Source organism: Rhinolophus hipposideros, assembly GCF_964194185.1.
Source record: "Rhinolophus hipposideros genome assembly, chromosome: 7".
Lineage (NCBI taxonomy): Eukaryota > Metazoa > Chordata > Mammalia > Chiroptera > Rhinolophidae > Rhinolophus > Rhinolophus hipposideros.
This window is the reverse complement of record NC_138053.1, coordinates 76,384,200-76,401,646: the sequence shown is the minus strand read 5'-3', so window position 1 is coordinate 76,401,646 and position 17,447 is coordinate 76,384,200. Positions and strand designations below refer to the sequence as shown.

General features: G+C 36.4%; 1 protein-coding gene and 1 pseudogene across 3 annotated transcripts in view; both read right to left on the bottom strand.

Annotated features, from left to right (window-relative positions):
• Nucleotides 1-1,349: 1,349 nt before the first annotated feature.
• Nucleotides 1,350-7,120, bottom strand: LOC308499771 (aldo-keto reductase family 1 member B1-like; annotated as a pseudogene). Its single transcript has 2 exons — nucleotides 6,980-7,120; nucleotides 1,350-2,162 (listed from the first exon to the last, which is right to left on the bottom strand). The product of its transcript is annotated as an aldo-keto reductase family 1 member B1-like (transcript).
• NUP155 (nucleoporin 155) overlaps nucleotides 5,180-17,447 on the bottom strand; it is a 53,249-nt gene continuing 40,981 nt past the window's right edge. Inside the window, exons 29-36 of one of the 2 annotated variants that reach the window (XM_081054527.1) lie at nucleotides 14,609-14,738; nucleotides 13,146-13,259; nucleotides 12,336-12,456; nucleotides 11,744-11,854; nucleotides 9,622-9,758; nucleotides 8,529-8,635; nucleotides 7,774-7,917; nucleotides 5,180-5,423 (exon numbers count right to left, since the gene is read on the bottom strand). In XM_081054527.1, coding sequence (XP_080910653.1) covers nucleotides 7,779-7,917; nucleotides 8,529-8,635; nucleotides 9,622-9,758; nucleotides 11,744-11,854; nucleotides 12,336-12,456; nucleotides 13,146-13,259; nucleotides 14,609-14,738 — 859 coding nt within the window. In that variant the 3' untranslated portion in view covers nucleotides 5,180-5,423; nucleotides 7,774-7,778. Of the gene's footprint in view, nucleotides 5,424-6,362; nucleotides 7,918-8,528; nucleotides 8,636-9,621; nucleotides 9,759-11,743; nucleotides 11,855-12,335; nucleotides 12,457-13,145; nucleotides 13,260-14,608; nucleotides 14,739-17,447 lie in introns of those variants that run through there. The other variant, XM_081054528.1, reaches the window with a different exon arrangement.

Below are 17,447 nucleotides of genomic sequence, written 5' to 3'. Positions count from 1 at the left end.
CTGTGTGATCCTAGCCATAGCTGTTTGATCCAGGAGTGGATTTCTTACCTAAACTGCACCATTTGCATTTTGCCTCCAAGAGGTTTGCAATTTTGAACTGAGATAGGAGCTGAGAATAATTGGGGCTGAGTCATGCTATGACAAAGCTTTAAAGCTGCGCTGTGCAATATAGGAACCACTAGCCGCATGCAGCTATTTGAATGTGATTAATAAAAAATTCAGTATCTCAGTTGCTCTAGCTACATTTCATGTGCTCAATACGATTTGTAGCTAATGGCTACCATACTGAACAGAGCAGACATAGAACATTTTCATCACCACAGAAATTTCTACTGAACGGCACTGCTCTAGAGAGAAAGTCTACAATCTGTCCTAGTTCCAATCTTGCCCAAAGATGGTTGTTGAAACTATTCCTTTGATTCTGTGGGATACATCAGAATCTCTGCAATAAATTCCTTCTCTTGCTCAAGTTAGTCAAATCTGATTTTATTATCTGCTACCGAAAGGACCTCAGTTATATATCTGACACTATACTGTGAAACACCAAATCTGATGGGAAATTCTCGGGCTTATTTTAATTTGATGTCTGACACATTATAAGCATTCAATAACTTTCATGTTAGCAAATTGTAGTCACTTGCATAAATTTTTAAAGAATATGGAATAGTCAACTCCAGAATCTTCAGGCTGGTTTCTTTTGTGATAAATTGAGAAGATGGCAAATTTACGTCCATTTTACAGAGAACATTGTAGTTTAAAATATTTTTCTATAATTGAACATTCTTCATGAGCCCCCTCCACTTCAATGTAGAGCACAGAAAGTCTTTTTTTTTTTCTTCAAGCTCACAAAGTATTTTTTCTCTGTGGCAAAGGAGTCTGGCTGAAACCATTAGAGTTCCAAGCAGCCAAAACCCAATTGTCAGTAGCACTATTTTTCACTTTGTAGTTCAACTTAGAAAAGGGTATGAAGCCGTACTTACTCCAGCCAGATAAGAAGAGCAAAGAAAACTGAAAGATACCTCTAATTTACTGATGCGGCTCTTTATTTTTATTTATTTATTTATTTATTTATGTATTTATTTATTTAGGGGGGAATGTAATCAATAATGTTGTAAAGATTTTGTAGGGTATCCGATGGACACTTGTCTCATTAGGGAGACCACCTTGGGGATGATGTTGACACTGCTCTTTAGACCCAACACCAAGCTGGCCTAGCCCTCGCTGGTTCATCTGCAGGTCACTGCCCCACTGCTGAGGGACACAGGCCATACTTACTATGTTATATACAGGGAGAAGGAGGCAGGGGAAATGGCGGCAGGTTACTTGGGGAAGAGCAGGCACTCACAACTTCAAAACTCTTCGTTGAAGGGATAATTCTTGTGGGAGGCACAGTTCCTGTTGTAGCTGAGTAAGGTGGTCATGTCCTCGCTACTCAGTTCAAAATCAAAGACTCGAAAGTTCTCAGCAATGCGTTCGGGTGTCACAGACTTGAGGATCATAGCCAAATTCCTCTGCATGGGGAACTGGATCAGAACCTGGGCTGTGGTTTTATTGTGCTTGTCAGCTATTACTTTGTTCCTCCAGTAGGGAAGGGTCCTCAGCTTGGTCCAGGGCCTGTCATTAGAACCGAGGGGACTGTAAACCGTCACCAGTGCTTTTGGAGTGGCAATACTGGATTAACTTCTCCTGACTGAGATACGGGTGGCACTCGATCTGGTTAACCACTGGCTTAATATTTTAAGCCAGTTTTATGTAAGATCTTCTCGATTTGGAGGTGGTTGAAGTTGGAGATTCCAATAGCTTTCATCAGCCCTTCATCCACCAGCTTTTCCAAGTCCTCCCACATGTCCACATAATCCGTGTCACAGGGAATCACGTTGCCTTTCCCATGCAACAGGAAATATTTGTTCCAAGGCTTCAAGCCTGTTGGCCAGTAAATAAGGAAGAAGTCCAGGTAGTCCGGCTTCAGGTCACCGAATGACTTCTGGCAGGCTCTTCTCACCGTGGCATGGGCTCCACAGCTTACTGATGATGAAACGGTCCTCACACTTCACCATGTGCTCCTTGAGTTTCTCCTGGATGGCCACTCTCGCCTCGTTCTCATTCTGGTACACATCATCTTGACAATTAATGGCACTTCCATTTCTTCTTTGATAAAGTCTCTTTGAAATAAATGGTCTATCTTACCGATTTTCTTCTTCTCATTCTACTTAGTCTACAGAGTAGATTCATGATAGTGGTAGGAAGGGTTTTATGCCTTAACAGCAATGGTGGAGACAGTGATTGTACTAAAATTTCATTTTCTATATACTTAGCCATCACTGCTTCAGGATGTCTGATGTTTGCTCCTAGGTCTTCTGCACTGGTGTCTAATGCGGTACAGCTAGTTCCTCCTTGAGGACGCTACAGTGCCCATGAAGCCTCAGATACATCCTTCATCTTTCCATTCTTTTGCCTCTACAGTGGGGTCCCCTTCCTCTCAAACTCTTCACCCCAAGTGAAGATGTTATGTTCCTTGAACTTGACATAAAAGTTGAGAGCAGGTAAAGAATAATGACTCAGCTTCTTCCCCCATTACATGTTATGATATATTCTGCTGGGATCACCCCAAATTAGGGATGGGGGAATATCCTGAGAGACAGTCTCCCAATAACTGGGAAAAACTACTCTGCTTTCAACTTCCTCTTCACCCCATCCCCATCAGATTTTACCTTGAAATGATATGTGGATTCATTGTTTCCACTAAGCCATAGCTTTCTTCTTCCTCTCCTTGACCGGGTAGTACTATTACCGTGTTCCCTGAAAATAAGACCTAATAGAAAAATAAACCCTAGCATGATTTTTCAGGATGACATCCCTTGATCATAAGCCCTAATGCATCTTTTGGAACAAAAATTAATATTTGACCTGGTCTTATTTTTAGGGAAACAGTACATATATTCTGAATCCTCTCTGGACTGCCCCTACATGCGGTTTATACTAAAACTCCATATTCAGACTTTAGTGCTTTGAGTTTGATATATAACAAGAACTCTAGGGAGTCCCTTTCTCTGTGAATAAAGCTGAACTATTTACACGGTTATTTCACTCAAGAATAAAATAATTATGCTTGGAAACTTGAAGCTGAAAACAAAATCTTTGTTCTAGGTGGTATCTATCTTCTCTATAAAGGGGGAGTGTGATTGATTCAATGAATGGGTAGCGTGATGGCTTTGTAATAAGTGTTTGGCTAGGCTAAGTAAATTTTCCAGAATTCCCTTCCCTGTATGTTTCTAGCTAGAATAGACCACAACAGAGATTAACAGCACTTGAAACCCAGTATCAGGGTCTCCAGCACACCACTGACTGAAGGCTGGTAAGCCACAAACACCCTAAAAGGGAGAACATCTTGTTATGAGAAGAGTGAAGAAGTTTCTTTCCAATACGTTCACCTCTCCTCGTATCTCATTAACCTAGATTGAGTCACTTGCCCCGAATATTTCTCAGGCTTCAGGAAATAAACACTGTGTGAGGATGGCCAGGTTGTCTTGATTGGCTTTTACCCGTGAGGACCTACTCTCATTTATGTAGGGGGAAGGAAGATAGCCTAATGAAATTGGGTTCCTTTTAGGAAGGCAAAAGAGAAAACGGATAGAATTAAGAATTCATTATACCAAGTACCTTTATAATTGGATACCCCAAATCAGGTTGCTATTAGGAAGCTGAAGAACAGATCATGAATAAAAACTATCCATTATACCAAATACTGTATTTTATTCATTCTAAGATGCACTTCCCATTTTAACATCTTAAACTAGGATAAGTTTTACACGTTGCCAGCCAGGTAGCAGTAATTGCCTGTGAGTCTATGTGCATCAAAATTTGCAGAAAGTCTGTCAGCAACTTGACAGAAAATTCCTAAGTTGTCAATAGAACACTTAAGAAATGGCTCTTTACCAACCTTCCAGATGGTCATAAATTATTTTTCAGGGTGTGGTGAGTTTGGTATATTACCCTACTTGCAAGCTAATAAGCCCTCCTGTTACTGTTGCATGGATGCTGGCAGAAAACATGACTCCTGGGGTTAGAGACAAAGGACTTTATTTCTCCAGGCAAACACAGTAGGCAGAATGTCAGTCCATGAGGTTCCCCAGGCCTCATAATTTCCACAGGGGCAACGTGGGTGCTTACACAGATGAAGTGGGTTGTGTTACAAGAGAGGAACAGTGAGCTGGGAGATTTCCTGCTTTTATAGAGTGACCAGCTCATGGTACGTGTTTCCCCGAAAATAAGACCTAGCCGGACAATATATTATACCCGGTCCTATATTAATGTTTGCTCCAAGACGCATTAGAGCAGACTGTCTGGCTAGGTCTTATTTTCGGGGAAACAGGGTATATGTCATTACCTCAGAAAACACAACCCTCAGAGGGCCTGGGTAGAGCAGTTAGGCTTTGCCTTGCCAGGCTTTGCCTGCTGGGCATACCTTGCTAGGGTGTGGGACAGGCAGGGTCAGGGCAGATTGACTATTCCATCAACATTATGCTGGAAAACACAGATATCAATATCTAGGTCCAAAAATAATTCAGGGCGGTTACTCTGTTAATGTGAAGTTGTTTTAAGAATACTTTTACCAAGTAGTTTAGCTTCTATTTTCTTTTTATAAATAGGTAATAAAGAGTGAGGGAAAAAATAAAGGAGGTGGCATAGGAGCGGGCAGAAGGCAAGAAGAGTGGGAGATTTGGTCACGTTTTGACTGAGGAGCTTTGGAGGTCATCCAAGTGGAAATGTTCATTACACAGGCGGACACTCAGGTGTGGACTGGAGTATGGCAGTGCTGGCTCCACATGGTAAACTGATCAATCTTATAACGAGTTTGTCTTCCTGCTGCTAGGAGTTGCCAAAATGCAAAAAGCGCAACTGAGAGTTTTAAAACAAGTGTTATAATTTCAAACATGTCATACATAATGCAGTAGAAGCAATGTTTATTTGAAATGAAAGAGTAAAAATAGTATTGTAACTACTCCAACATTTGAAGCAGAACAACAAAACCGAATAAAAAACAGATTACTTCAGTTCTTACAAAATTTTGGATTTAAAAGTGTTATATTTAGCTTCAATCTGCTTATGAGGAAAATTTCCTTATTGGGAAAACAAAACTTTCAGAAGAGTTTAAATAATTTACTAGAGGACTCAGACATATTCTGAAAAACGTTTTATTATTAAGAGAATTGAAATAAAGAAACTGATAGAAAATGAAAGGAAATTATGTGCCCTTTCAAGACCTTTGGAATCAATGCTCCTCTTAAGTTCTTCGTGTTCTTCATACGACTCTATCACTATCATAATTTTTCCTCTCACAAATAAAGAGGAAAACAGATGGAGGTGGGAAGTATCCTGAGGCAGAGAATGCGTAATCTGTGAGAGTCCTGAGATGAAATTAACTATAATACATAAAAAAGAAGGAAGTTTATGTAGTTAGCAGAGATCTGTTCAGTGAATAAGTCACTAGTGAGTCAGGTATGTTATAACTAAAGAAATGTTGAACATACATCACATGCATTTCAGGGTCAATATCCCATACTTGCAGTTATTCAGTGGTTACTCCTAACCATTTTGCCATACTAAAATGATCTACCTAAAACATAAATATGTCACAACCAAGGGCTTCAGTGACGACTCCTCACTGCCTACAATGAAAGCATTGTTTCATAAACTGTGTTCAATTTATTCATTGCCTATACATGTTTAATAGGCAGTATAAAGAAAGAATGTGTTCAATGAATACTCAGTACAAAGTATATTGTGGTGGATACAAGAGCTAGAAATGTGCTACCCCAAGTCTGGTCCACTGACTGCTGACACCAGCCAAAATCACAGTGGAGGCGGAACTCGAATCTGGTGTATAAGGCCATCCAGATGATTCTTATGAATGCCAAAGTTTTAAAACACTGTTCCAGACGACTAAAAAGGAAGGGACCTAATTTCTTTTTTTTAAGGAATCTTACCCTCAAAAGAGTATTGAAAATATCTGCTGTGCAGTCAGAATTATTAGAGCCTCCCAAAAGGTGCTATGTAAATGAAAGGGACAAGGTTCAGAGTTTTGACTCCTAAGGACAATTTAGCCATGATAACTTGGATCCCTTTTGAAAGAAGCTTCAATTTATGAGTTGAGTATATGTAACATATACATTAATATGCTTGAGTGTAAATGTACTTGAAACAAAACTATAGTTATATATTTTATATATAACATATATATGTATTCATACATATATATACACACGTATATGTATATATATATACATAAAACAAAACCATGTATATTTTTAGCAGAACTGAGTCACGGCTAAATCAAAATATTTAAGCGAGACTTTCATTTTAAGCAGCCATGACAAAATTTTAACTTTACAGAATTAACAAAGCATAGCATACATTCGTTTTCCATATTCAAAAAACTAAATTTAAGGAAATGAAAAGCTGAAAAATATAGGAGTTAGTGGTACCTAATGAATGATATTTTGACATTCTATTAAATATTATAAATTAAAGATTATAGAAGAAAGGAAGCTAAATTCTAAGAGAATAAATATGGAAAGGACAACCTATGTCTTGGAAAAAAATTAAAAGTGGAAGGAGAAATATTTTCAAAATGTATTTTAAAAATTACTAGACGTGCACTAGTGACAATAGGCAGAAGGTAATTAATCTTGGTAGCATAAAAGTGAGAGGAAAGGAGTGCATGTTCTTGCCTTTTTGGTAATGTTGGTCATTCTCACTCTTTTCTCCTCTTGTTGCCATGACTTTGGGGCACTTGCTTTAGTCATTCCAATTTTCTTAAAGACTAAAAACTGCATTACTAATAACTTAGGTTTACATATTGTGTGCCTTGGGTAAAACTCGTGGGTTGTGGTTATTGATTGCAGAGGGAGGAGAAGGAATTATGTAGGGAGCTCAATGCACAAACTACTTGTATCCTCTAATGCTGTGGTTCTCAAACCTGACATGTACCAGATTGCTCTAGAGGACTTGTGAAAACAGAGTACTGGACCTCACCCCAAATTTTGGATTCAGTAGGTTTGGGATTGGGCCCGATAATCTGAACTTCTAACAAATTCCCAGATGTGCTGGTGTGGTACATACACCGAGAGAATCACTCTAATGAAATCAGTAGTCACAAGGCCAAAAAAGAACTAGGTAGACACTAAGGAAAAACAGTATCTCCTTATATAGGTTTCCAGACATAGCACAACACTCAAGTTTATCACCTGCTCAAAAAACCACGCATATATTAATCTTCAAGGATTATAACTGACAAAATTAGTAGGTGGAAGGAATTTCTTTCCAAGGATAAATCCAACACCTAAGTAACTTTTTAAAAGAGAAAGTGTTTGTCTATTTAAGGATTCTTGTGAAATCCAGTATTATGGGAATGACCTGCTCAGCTAGCCTGTTTAAGTTTTGCTATCAACATCCTTGGACTAACATGAAAATGAGTATTACACATTCATAATTCCTGCCTGCAGTAAAATTCAAAACAAGAGTTTCTAAATATTTTTTATATTTGTGTTAAGATCTTACCTAGGTTGTTTTCTAACCTTATTAAAAAACCAAATAGTAACACTAAAAAAGAATTCATCTGGCAAATGTACTGTTGGATAGTAACCACTTATTAAAAACACATTTCTATTATATTAAAATTGTTCTTAATTTCTTAGATTTAGAGCACCTGATTTTTGGACCCAGCTGAGATTTTATTTTACAGATCAAAATGCGCGGATAAAAATACATTACAATAATTAATGAAGCCGTTCTAATTTAGCCTGAAGAGATTTAAAATTCCCTGTGATGGCTTGTACTGCTATTGAAGAGCTCATAGACTGCAGCTCAACCAGATAACCGCAAACAGCATCCAGGCAGAGATTTGTAAATCTTCTCCTGCAAAGGAAAACACATTTGATCAACTATCTATACATTTAGAAACATTTCTTCCTATATGACTTTCCTCCACCTTTTGCTAACATTACGTTCACTCTCACAGAAGAGCAAGATCATGTGATAACATAAATGGCAAATAAATGAAAACAAAGAAGGAAACTTGGGGGGAGGTACATTCCTACACCACCACCATTTTTCTTTTGAAGATTATTATAATGAGGCTGTAAGGGATGACTTCTTAAATTAATATTAAATTATTGACATTCTTTTGGCCTTTTCAAACAAATATAAATTGGCCAATAATATCACAAAGCTATAACTGAACTGTCCTAGCTCGTTAATTCAAAGCAGGAGTTTAGAAGTAATTTGTAAATATATCCTTTTACTTGCAGTAAAAATTCAGGATGAGATGAGAAATGGAAAAAACTCTAACCTTTCATACATTCCAATTAATATCATTCAAATAGTTATTGTTAACATACAAAAGACTAAATCGCCTGTTCTTCTTCATAATCTCCGTATCTTTCCCCTTTGTCTCTAAATTTGTTACCCAGATATTTATTAGAAGCATTTAAAAGCTTTTGCTATAACACAGTATCTAATTCAGTTACCTTTCACAATTTAAAACCTGGCTAGGATTCTCAACATATCTTGTCAATAGTACATGTATACAATCCAAAAGGTGCAGTGGCTTCTTCATTCTGTTCCAGAATGGATCCTATAAAGAAAATATACATCGTGTGCTATAAGGCAAACTGTGTCAACTGATTTTTCAACCATTTATGTTAGTTAAAACAGCCATCAAAGTCTAAGACAAAATTTACTGATATTGAAATAAGCATTTATCATTACGTAGTTACTAAATGATGTCTCTGGTTATGGTTAATATTTGAACAACATTAAAAACTGCATTGTGATGTTATTTATGAGTCAATCCACTTTGTAGAGCATGTAAATTTCCTGTTAGGAACTTGAGGTAAGAGGGAAAAAACCGATCTCTTCCATGAGCTATGATACCACTTTTACTGTGAACCTATGCAGATTCAGTTTGATATTGTAAATAAGAGACTAAATTAGTGAAAGAATCTTAATTCTAGTCTGGCTTCACCTGTTACTAGCCATGTGACTTGAGCAGGTTATTTAGCATCTCTTCCCCTGTAGTAAGAGAGGGGATGCTACGACCTGCTCATTTCCATCACAGGTCACTGTGAGGCTTAATGAGACAGACATACAAGGGCCTTGTAAAACAGCTACGAACACTTTGATGATGCTACTATAAAAGACATGATTTACTGCAAGGTTTTATTTGGATAACAATTACAAAATATGTAGTCTGATAAGGTTCAATATGGTGAGAAAAATCTTTAAACAATGATATTTGAGATGAGGTCACAGTGAATAAATAGTCATTTTGTTCTTTTTAAAGTACATGATTCTTAATGTAATGTATTTAGCCTATACAACCAAGAATAAAGTATATATTATGTTTATTAATAAGTAATATTTAACTTTTATCATGAGATACAGCAAAGCCACTCTCATTGATTTTAAAAGTCTGAATTATGATTTCTGATACTAAATCAACGAAGCAAATTTCTCAGGTATCAGACAATGAGATACTTCTAAATATGTAATCAGAATACACCACCCCCATATCTAGAAAAAGTTAACTAAATAAATTATTTTATTTAATATTTTCCTTACCCGTGACTTGAACAAGTGATCATATACTTCCAGCAGTCTAGGTAGTGACACTCCAATTTCATTCATTGTCTGTATTACAAATCCCACGTCCCAGTTCAAAGCACAAACTTGCTGCTCTAAGAACTGCACAATAAAATCTGGGGAGGGAAAAGGATCGGAAATTAGGATTGTTAACTCCTTTCCCCCCCCAGCTTTATTGTTGAATATAACTGATATATAACATTGTTTAAGTTTAAGGTGTACAATATGATGATTTGATACATATATACTGCAAACCGTTTAGCAGAATAAGGTTAACACATACATCACCTCATATAATTACTATTTTTTGTTGTTATAAGATTGTTAACTCTTTTTTTGGGTGGGGGGGAATTGTTAACTCTTGATACTAAAAAGTAGGCCTTATTCATAAATGAGCAGTTCCTAGGGGAAATCCTTTAAAAAACAATTTTCTGAACAATTTTTTAAAATAAAAATAAGACATATACTAGAATCGGCATATCTACAGAGATGGATAGATTAGTGGTTACCTAGAACCAGAGGGTGGGAAGGAGTTGTAAGTGACTGCTACATGGTTTCTTTCTGGAGTGATAAATATGGTCTATGTTTAATTGTGATGCAAAACTGTGAATATGCTAAAACTACTGAATTATACACTTTAAAACTATTAAGAAAAAAACTGCACTTTAGTGATTTGGAAAATACAGAAAGATACAAGAAAATAGAGACCATTCACAATCCCACTACTGGAGAGAACCCACTGATAATATCTCTGTAATATATTGATATACTATTTTCTCAATTTAACAGCTTTTCAGAAAAGGCGACTGCATCCTGATTTTAGAAATATTAAATGTTTTTGAAATGCTATTACCTCCCTCCAGATTCATGTAAGTTGTTTATTTTGATGGTTTTAATATGCTATCCCATTTTCATTTTTTACTATCTGTCACATCATAAATAAGATCATAACAGGAACATTAAAATTCATTTTTATGATACCTGAAATCTGAGAATGACCAATGTGAATTATCGATGGGTAAGAAGAATCACTGAAAAGGTTGCCACTAAACCTACATCTCCCCTAGAATTTACCATACAAAGATTTTTGGATAGGTAATAAAAATTCTAAAAACTCTAAACTTGTTCTAATTTGAAATCACCTGGAGCTTGTTTGCCATTGACAGACTGCTAGAAAAAAGAAGGCGTCTTCTATCCTAACCGTCATTGGGCACAGAATTAAAAATCTAAGTCAAAGCAAAAATATCATCAAAAGGGATTGTATAGAATGTGGCCTTTTACTGTTAAAATTGTCAAGTTTCGTGTGTGTTTCGCTCTTTATTCTTTTAGTCAATGAAATGCCATAGCAGTTAATGCTGTACTTATAAGAAATAAGGATATGATTATAATGGTTTTATTTCTTACCATGTCCAGGGAAAAAATAGTAAATCACAGATGGCCTGTGAACAAGTCTGTATCCTCATTTATAGAAAGCAATTTAATGTTACGTTACATGCATTCTCGTATTCTTAACATCTTTCAAAACCACAAAGTGATTAACATGCTACTTTATGAAAATGTGTTTATGTTGATTCTACTGTTTTACAAATGAAGAAAACATAATAGGTTGGGAAATGGTTCATAATAATTAGTCACCTACATAACAATTAGTCAGTATATTTGGTTAAGCCAATAGTTCAAAAATTACATTTTTAATATAACTACTCACTATTTTAAAGAAAAATATGCCCTCAATATAATAAGAGCAGTTGAATCAATCACAGATTTCCCATTCACAAAAACATCAGCAATTTTTCTTTTCTCTTTACAAATCTGTAGAGGGTTACCAACAATATAACCGCTATGGTCTGTTAGTCAACACTATCTCAACACACATATAAACTTGGAAGGTCAGTCAAAGAAAGTCCCATCTCCAACTATTCATCAACAAATTCTGCTATTCTTTGGAGGTCTTTCTGGTGAGGTAGAATTAAACTCTCAACAAAAAATAGCAACAAAGAAACGATTTCACTCTAAATACCATTATTTTTCCATGTCTGTGAAGAAAATCAATAAAAGGAAAAAAAAATATCCCAGGACAGCACCTGAGGTTACTGCTTACCTAAAGGAAAGAAGCGAGGTGTGCCAGCATAAATTTTGCCATGGAGCACAATCTTCAGACTAAGGGCATGCATTCTATCTGAAGAGCTCGACGTCACACTTTCATTCAATTCTGTAAGAAAGAGGCATGTCTGTAGAAATATTTTTTAATGTGAAGTGTTTAAATTGGCTCTCTTATTGTTTCAACGTATAAAATACTCTAGAACTGATATTACTTTAATAGAATGAGCAGATTCTCTGTTTATTAGTTTGATATACTCTCTTATGTTACCAGGGCCCTGGTTGTGAGATTCTGAGAGAAGTGTCTGAGTCTCCCTTATTAAGTAGCACAAACCGCAAAAAATGACACACACTGAGAGTCTTCTGCAAAAGTCACTGGGATCCTTCTCTAGAGGACCACCCTCCACCATATCCAGGTAATACTCCATGTACCCTCTACTGATACATGTATAATTTTCTACTTACACACAATTTTCTACTTAATACACATACAATTTTCATGGGTCCTAGCTATATGAGCCACTGGCAGTTTGGATTCCTTTACCAAGTCACTAAATAATATATGCTAAACATACTTACAAGTGGACACTTACCTTTCTCTATGATATCTTGCCAAAGTGTCTGCACCAATATAGGGTCTGAATAACCGGCACAATGAATTATTGCAAGTTTACACTCTGCGAGTTTAAATGGGTCAGCAAATTCCCCATAAAGCTGTGGGAGAAAAATGCCAACATTATACATCCAACCAGAGGTCCAAAAATTAATAGTGAAACACTATCTGAAAATAAAAACTAAAGATTTTGTTAAATTTCCTAAAACATGATATAAAAATGTGATAATGTATAGCTGGTTATAACACTTGATTAAAAGTGGTGAATAAATGGTACATATGTTCAAATAGATTGCAGTATGTGTGCATTTTTTCTTTCTTGGCTGGGAGATGTTGCAATGCCTTTTAGACTCAGTGTTATCTAAAGTAGGGTTTGAAGAATAATGGAAATAATGATAAATCTTGGTTAAGGGTACTGAAGCCAAGTTCAAAAATAACCGAAGAAGGAATTGCTCAGAAGGGTACAGAGGCTTGGAGAGTTATGCAAAGATACTACTTTTTCAAGACGAGAAGCAAGGCAATAAAATAGCTGGCAGGAGTTTCAACAAAGCCCCATGTGAGGCTGATAGATTCTTGATAACTCCCGGCCTAGAAAGAGAAACATAGCTCTTTCTAAGAGTCAGATACCACAGCAGTGATTTGTCAGCCCAGGGACCTGCTGTCAAGGATTGTTTATCTTATTTTATGGGTAGGTTAATCTTTTCCATGAAACAAAAAGTAAAATGCAAAAGAAACAAAGAACTTGTAGATATTAGGTGACTGCTTGATTGCTATAGGGATTTTTTTATACCTTAGTTATGTCCATTAGCTCAGAATCCAGCTGAGAAATTGCATCCTGTACAGAAGAATGATGGGAATATTGCCTTTGTAGTGTCTCTTGTATCTGAAGTTGGATCCTAGCAACCTGGTTGGTACAGAAAAAAGGAAGTCTTTATTTCTTTTTGAAAAATTAACAGGTACTCAAAGAAATAGGTCCTGGTATCTCACTTAAAAATAATGTGTAAATAAAGAGTTCCATCACAATAGACTAGCAACTCTTCATCGCACCAAAAAAGATTTCACACCAAGTGTGCTGAGGCAGAGTCTTTGCTGCCCATCAGTGCCCATTCCTCCTAAGACTGGAGCCAGATAAATGGCTAGACCATACTTCCAAGCCTCCTTTGCAGGGAGGTATGGGCATAAGACTAAATTCTCTGCAAAGGAACATGAGTGGAAGTAAACTATGTCATTTCTGAGCTAAAGTTTTTAAGAGTGAAAGTGCTTCTTATATGCTCTTCTTTCCCTTCCTTCCTCCGACTGAAGAAAAAGATAAAGCCATTCGTAATGGTAGAGCCAGAAAATGTAACTTGGCTCCCAAAATCAACCACGTGGAAGAAAGCCACCTGCCAACTAAGAACACCTACTCTGGATTTCTGTGAATGAGAAGTTAAGTTTTTGTATTTGGACCATTATACAATTTTTGAGTCTCTTAGTTAAGGCAGTTTAGCCCACTCTACTTCATACATCTACGTATTAGCTTCAAGAATAAATGGTGAGGGGCGGACGGGTGGCTCAATTGGTTATAGAGTGCGAGCTCTGGGCAATGGGGCTGCCGGTCGATTCCCACATGGGCCAGGGAGCTGTGCCCTCCGCAACTAGAATGTAGTCAATGCACTGCCGCTCAGCTCCCGGGTGGCCAGATGGCTCAGTTAGTTGGAGCATGGGCTCTCAACCACAAGGTTGCCGGTTAGTTGCAGAGGGTGGAGCCCACCATCCCTTGCGCGAGTTGAGGAGTCACACAAGGGATGGTGGGCTCCACCCTCTGCAACTAACAATGGCAACTGGACCTGGAGCTGAGCCCTCCACAACTAAGATTGAAAGCACAACAACTTGACTTGGAAAAGTCTCGGAAGTACACACTGTTCTCCAATAAAGTCCTGTTCCCCTTCCCCAAAAAAATCTTAGAGAAAAAAAAGTGAATGTAATATAATCTGCTTCATGTTGCAACAGTGGGAAAAACCTTTAGACGTGCCATAAAGAAAGCTTTTAAATTAATGCAATGTCCTTTGACCCAAAATGCTGTATCCTTAAAATGTTTTAGAAGATTTATAACTAAATATGAAAATAAATTAAATAAATAAAGGCAGAAGATACTAAATGAATAATACTGACTGTTATAGATACACCTATTATTTACTAGGGGAGGAAGAGAAAGTAAAATAACGTGTGGCTACTACTCAGTGTGGCCAAAGCTTAAGTATCTTTAGCACTTACTTCCATTTTTTCTTCCAATTCGTGAAGGAATTCACCATCTGCAGCTATTGATGAAATGGCAGTGGAACTTTTGGCACTAAGAATGGCTCGAGCAATGTACTCTAGCCTCTGCTGAAGTGAAATTTCTGTGCTGTGGGAAAAAACATGTATTTTTATTTATATGAATTCTTAAGGATCCAAGATACAAAAATATCAATTATGATGTGCTATTTGAATACAAAACACTATCTGAAACTTGAAAAAATTACTAGAGGATTTCTAATAAAAGAGACCCACGATTTAAAGCAACAAATAAAGAAACACTTTTATATTTGTGTCCAAAAAAGTAACTTCCAACTTTAAAATTTTAGTTCAGGATATTAAAATTTTGATTCTTTCAAAAATTAAGGACATTTTTTATGGCTCCTCATATTCTTCACATCTCTGCTTTAACATGGCTAAACACTACATTTCATCTTCTGCAGAGCCACTAGAGTGACTACTTAAAAATAAGTTACATGTCACATGCTTTCTTAAAAATCCTCCAATAGCCTTCAGCTACTCCTTCCCCTCTTCTCTCTTCCTGGGCTTTCTTTCTTGTATCCCAACCATAATAAACTTATACTTGATTAAGTGCCTCTGCACAGATTCTTTTTCCTTGTGCTTGGATCACTTTTCTTCCATTTCTTTACATAGATGCCTATTGTTATTTCAGACTCAATTTTAATTATAATTTGTCTGAGGCTTTTTCTGACCACGCCTAAAAAAGCAGATGCCCAACCCCCTATATATTTTTCAATGTTCAAAAATTGGTAGAGATTTTTACTGTATTTCTAGAAACTGAACTTAATTGTCTGTGGTCTTTCCCCACTGGAGTGAGTGGGGATAGTGTCTACCTTGTTCACTGCTCCTTCCTGCATGCCTTCCACATCAGTGGTACTCAAAATCTATTTGCTGGTGGACTGACTGATGGCATCAGAAAGTTCTAAGCTTGTATTCACCTTATGGTGTCCAGCTTCAGTTCATTCAAGTCCCCTAACTCTATCAGACCTGGCTTTGACATTATAAAGCACTTTGTAATTAAAAACAAACTAAGTCATTTGGTTGTTGGCAACCTCTCAGATCAACCAGCATTAAATGGAAGTTTTAATATCCCAATACGAATCAGAAAACACTGGCTTTCTTTTACTTTCAGAGAAAGTCTTAAACTTTCCTTCTATATATAGCTATGGCTCCTACATTTTCCCCTTTCAAAAACAACCAAAAGGCAAAAAAAGAATTAACTCCTTTCTTTCAAAGTATAGTAGTATATCATAGTCAATTAGCACTGATCATCTCTGAAGGTTATACATAAAGGACTGTACATTTTAGGAGGCCTATTTCTAAAACGGCTTTCCTTTCTTTCTCCTCTCTTAAAAAAAAATCTCTTGAACAAAACATTTTAAAAGTGAATAACATTTATTTCCAAATTATTTAATATGGAACATTCTATAGCTGGCAATTTATTCCGTGTACCCTATATATGCAAAAATAATGTGAAAGAGTAACATAATAGGTGGAAAATATTTTATTGTGGGGAGAGATGGTAAGCTGAAAGCTAAAGAGTGGATGGACAGGGTATCTCACATGAGGAAATTAGGTCTGGGTGTGTGTGTGTGTGTGTGTGTGTGTGTGTGTGTGTGTTAAATATGGATAATGGGTGTTCTTAGAGGTTAGCGAGTTTCTGAATATTTTATAACAGAAATTTAATAATTGCTATAACAAGGGAAAGGTTAATAAATATTCAAGGAAAGGCAATTAAGATCCACTCTAAATTTTTGAATAAGTAGCATGATAAAAATGGGTGACAAAAATTTATATGGTAATGGTATCTAGGACGATCAAAAACAAATGACAGGAGTAGTTCAGAAATGAGAGTGAGGGCCTGGATGAGGACACAGTCCACATGTACCTCTAGCAGAGTGCAGTACGTAAAAGACATTCAAACACTAGATAAAGAAACGAATTGTATAACCTTAAGATACAGAGCTACACTGAATTAAATATTTAATGATGCTGTCAATTCTTAATTACACAAACTATAAATTAACCAAGGCCTTTTCTAGAAACTGCCTTTTAGGCCTTTACTAACTTAAATTCCTTTCCTTTCCTTTTATTAAATCAAAAACAAAGAAATTAAAGTCACATATATATGTGATCTTCTGTATGTAACGGGAACTTATAAAAATCAAGTGACTATGTGACCAAAAAGGGCAAAATACCAACAAGCCTTGGGTCCACATATGCAATATATCCCCCCACATCAGTGCACTGCATGCACGTCCATACCACACGTGCTTTTAGCCACATCCGGACTCTAAGCTACCATCCTGACTAACTTCATTTAATCACAGCTCTGCCTCAGCAACCTCATCTTCCTAATTGAACTGATCTCCAGTTTTTAGAAATAGCACTTGTATTATTTTGGCAACAAAACTTTCAAATGTAAATAGAGGGTCCAATTAATAATCTGTCCAAGATTTTAATAAACTGTTTTTTAATATGATAATCTAATAGGAAATCACAATGCTTTCTTTAACAGAATTCTTAATAATCCTCTAAGATCTTTTCAGTAATTTTAATTAATGTCAGAGTAGAGAAAATTAGTCTGGAAGTAGTAAAACATTTAAAATCACAAAGCTTTTGAGAAGTAGGTTTTGTCCTTTTAAAAATAGTAATTAATTGCCGTTAGTAAGAAGAATCTAAAGACATACTTTAGAGAAAAGGATTTAGAAGATAGTTTGAATAGAGAGGGTCTTAGGTATTCTTTTAGTATCTCCTACATATTATTAAAAACAAAACAAAGAGAAAAAGAGAAAAC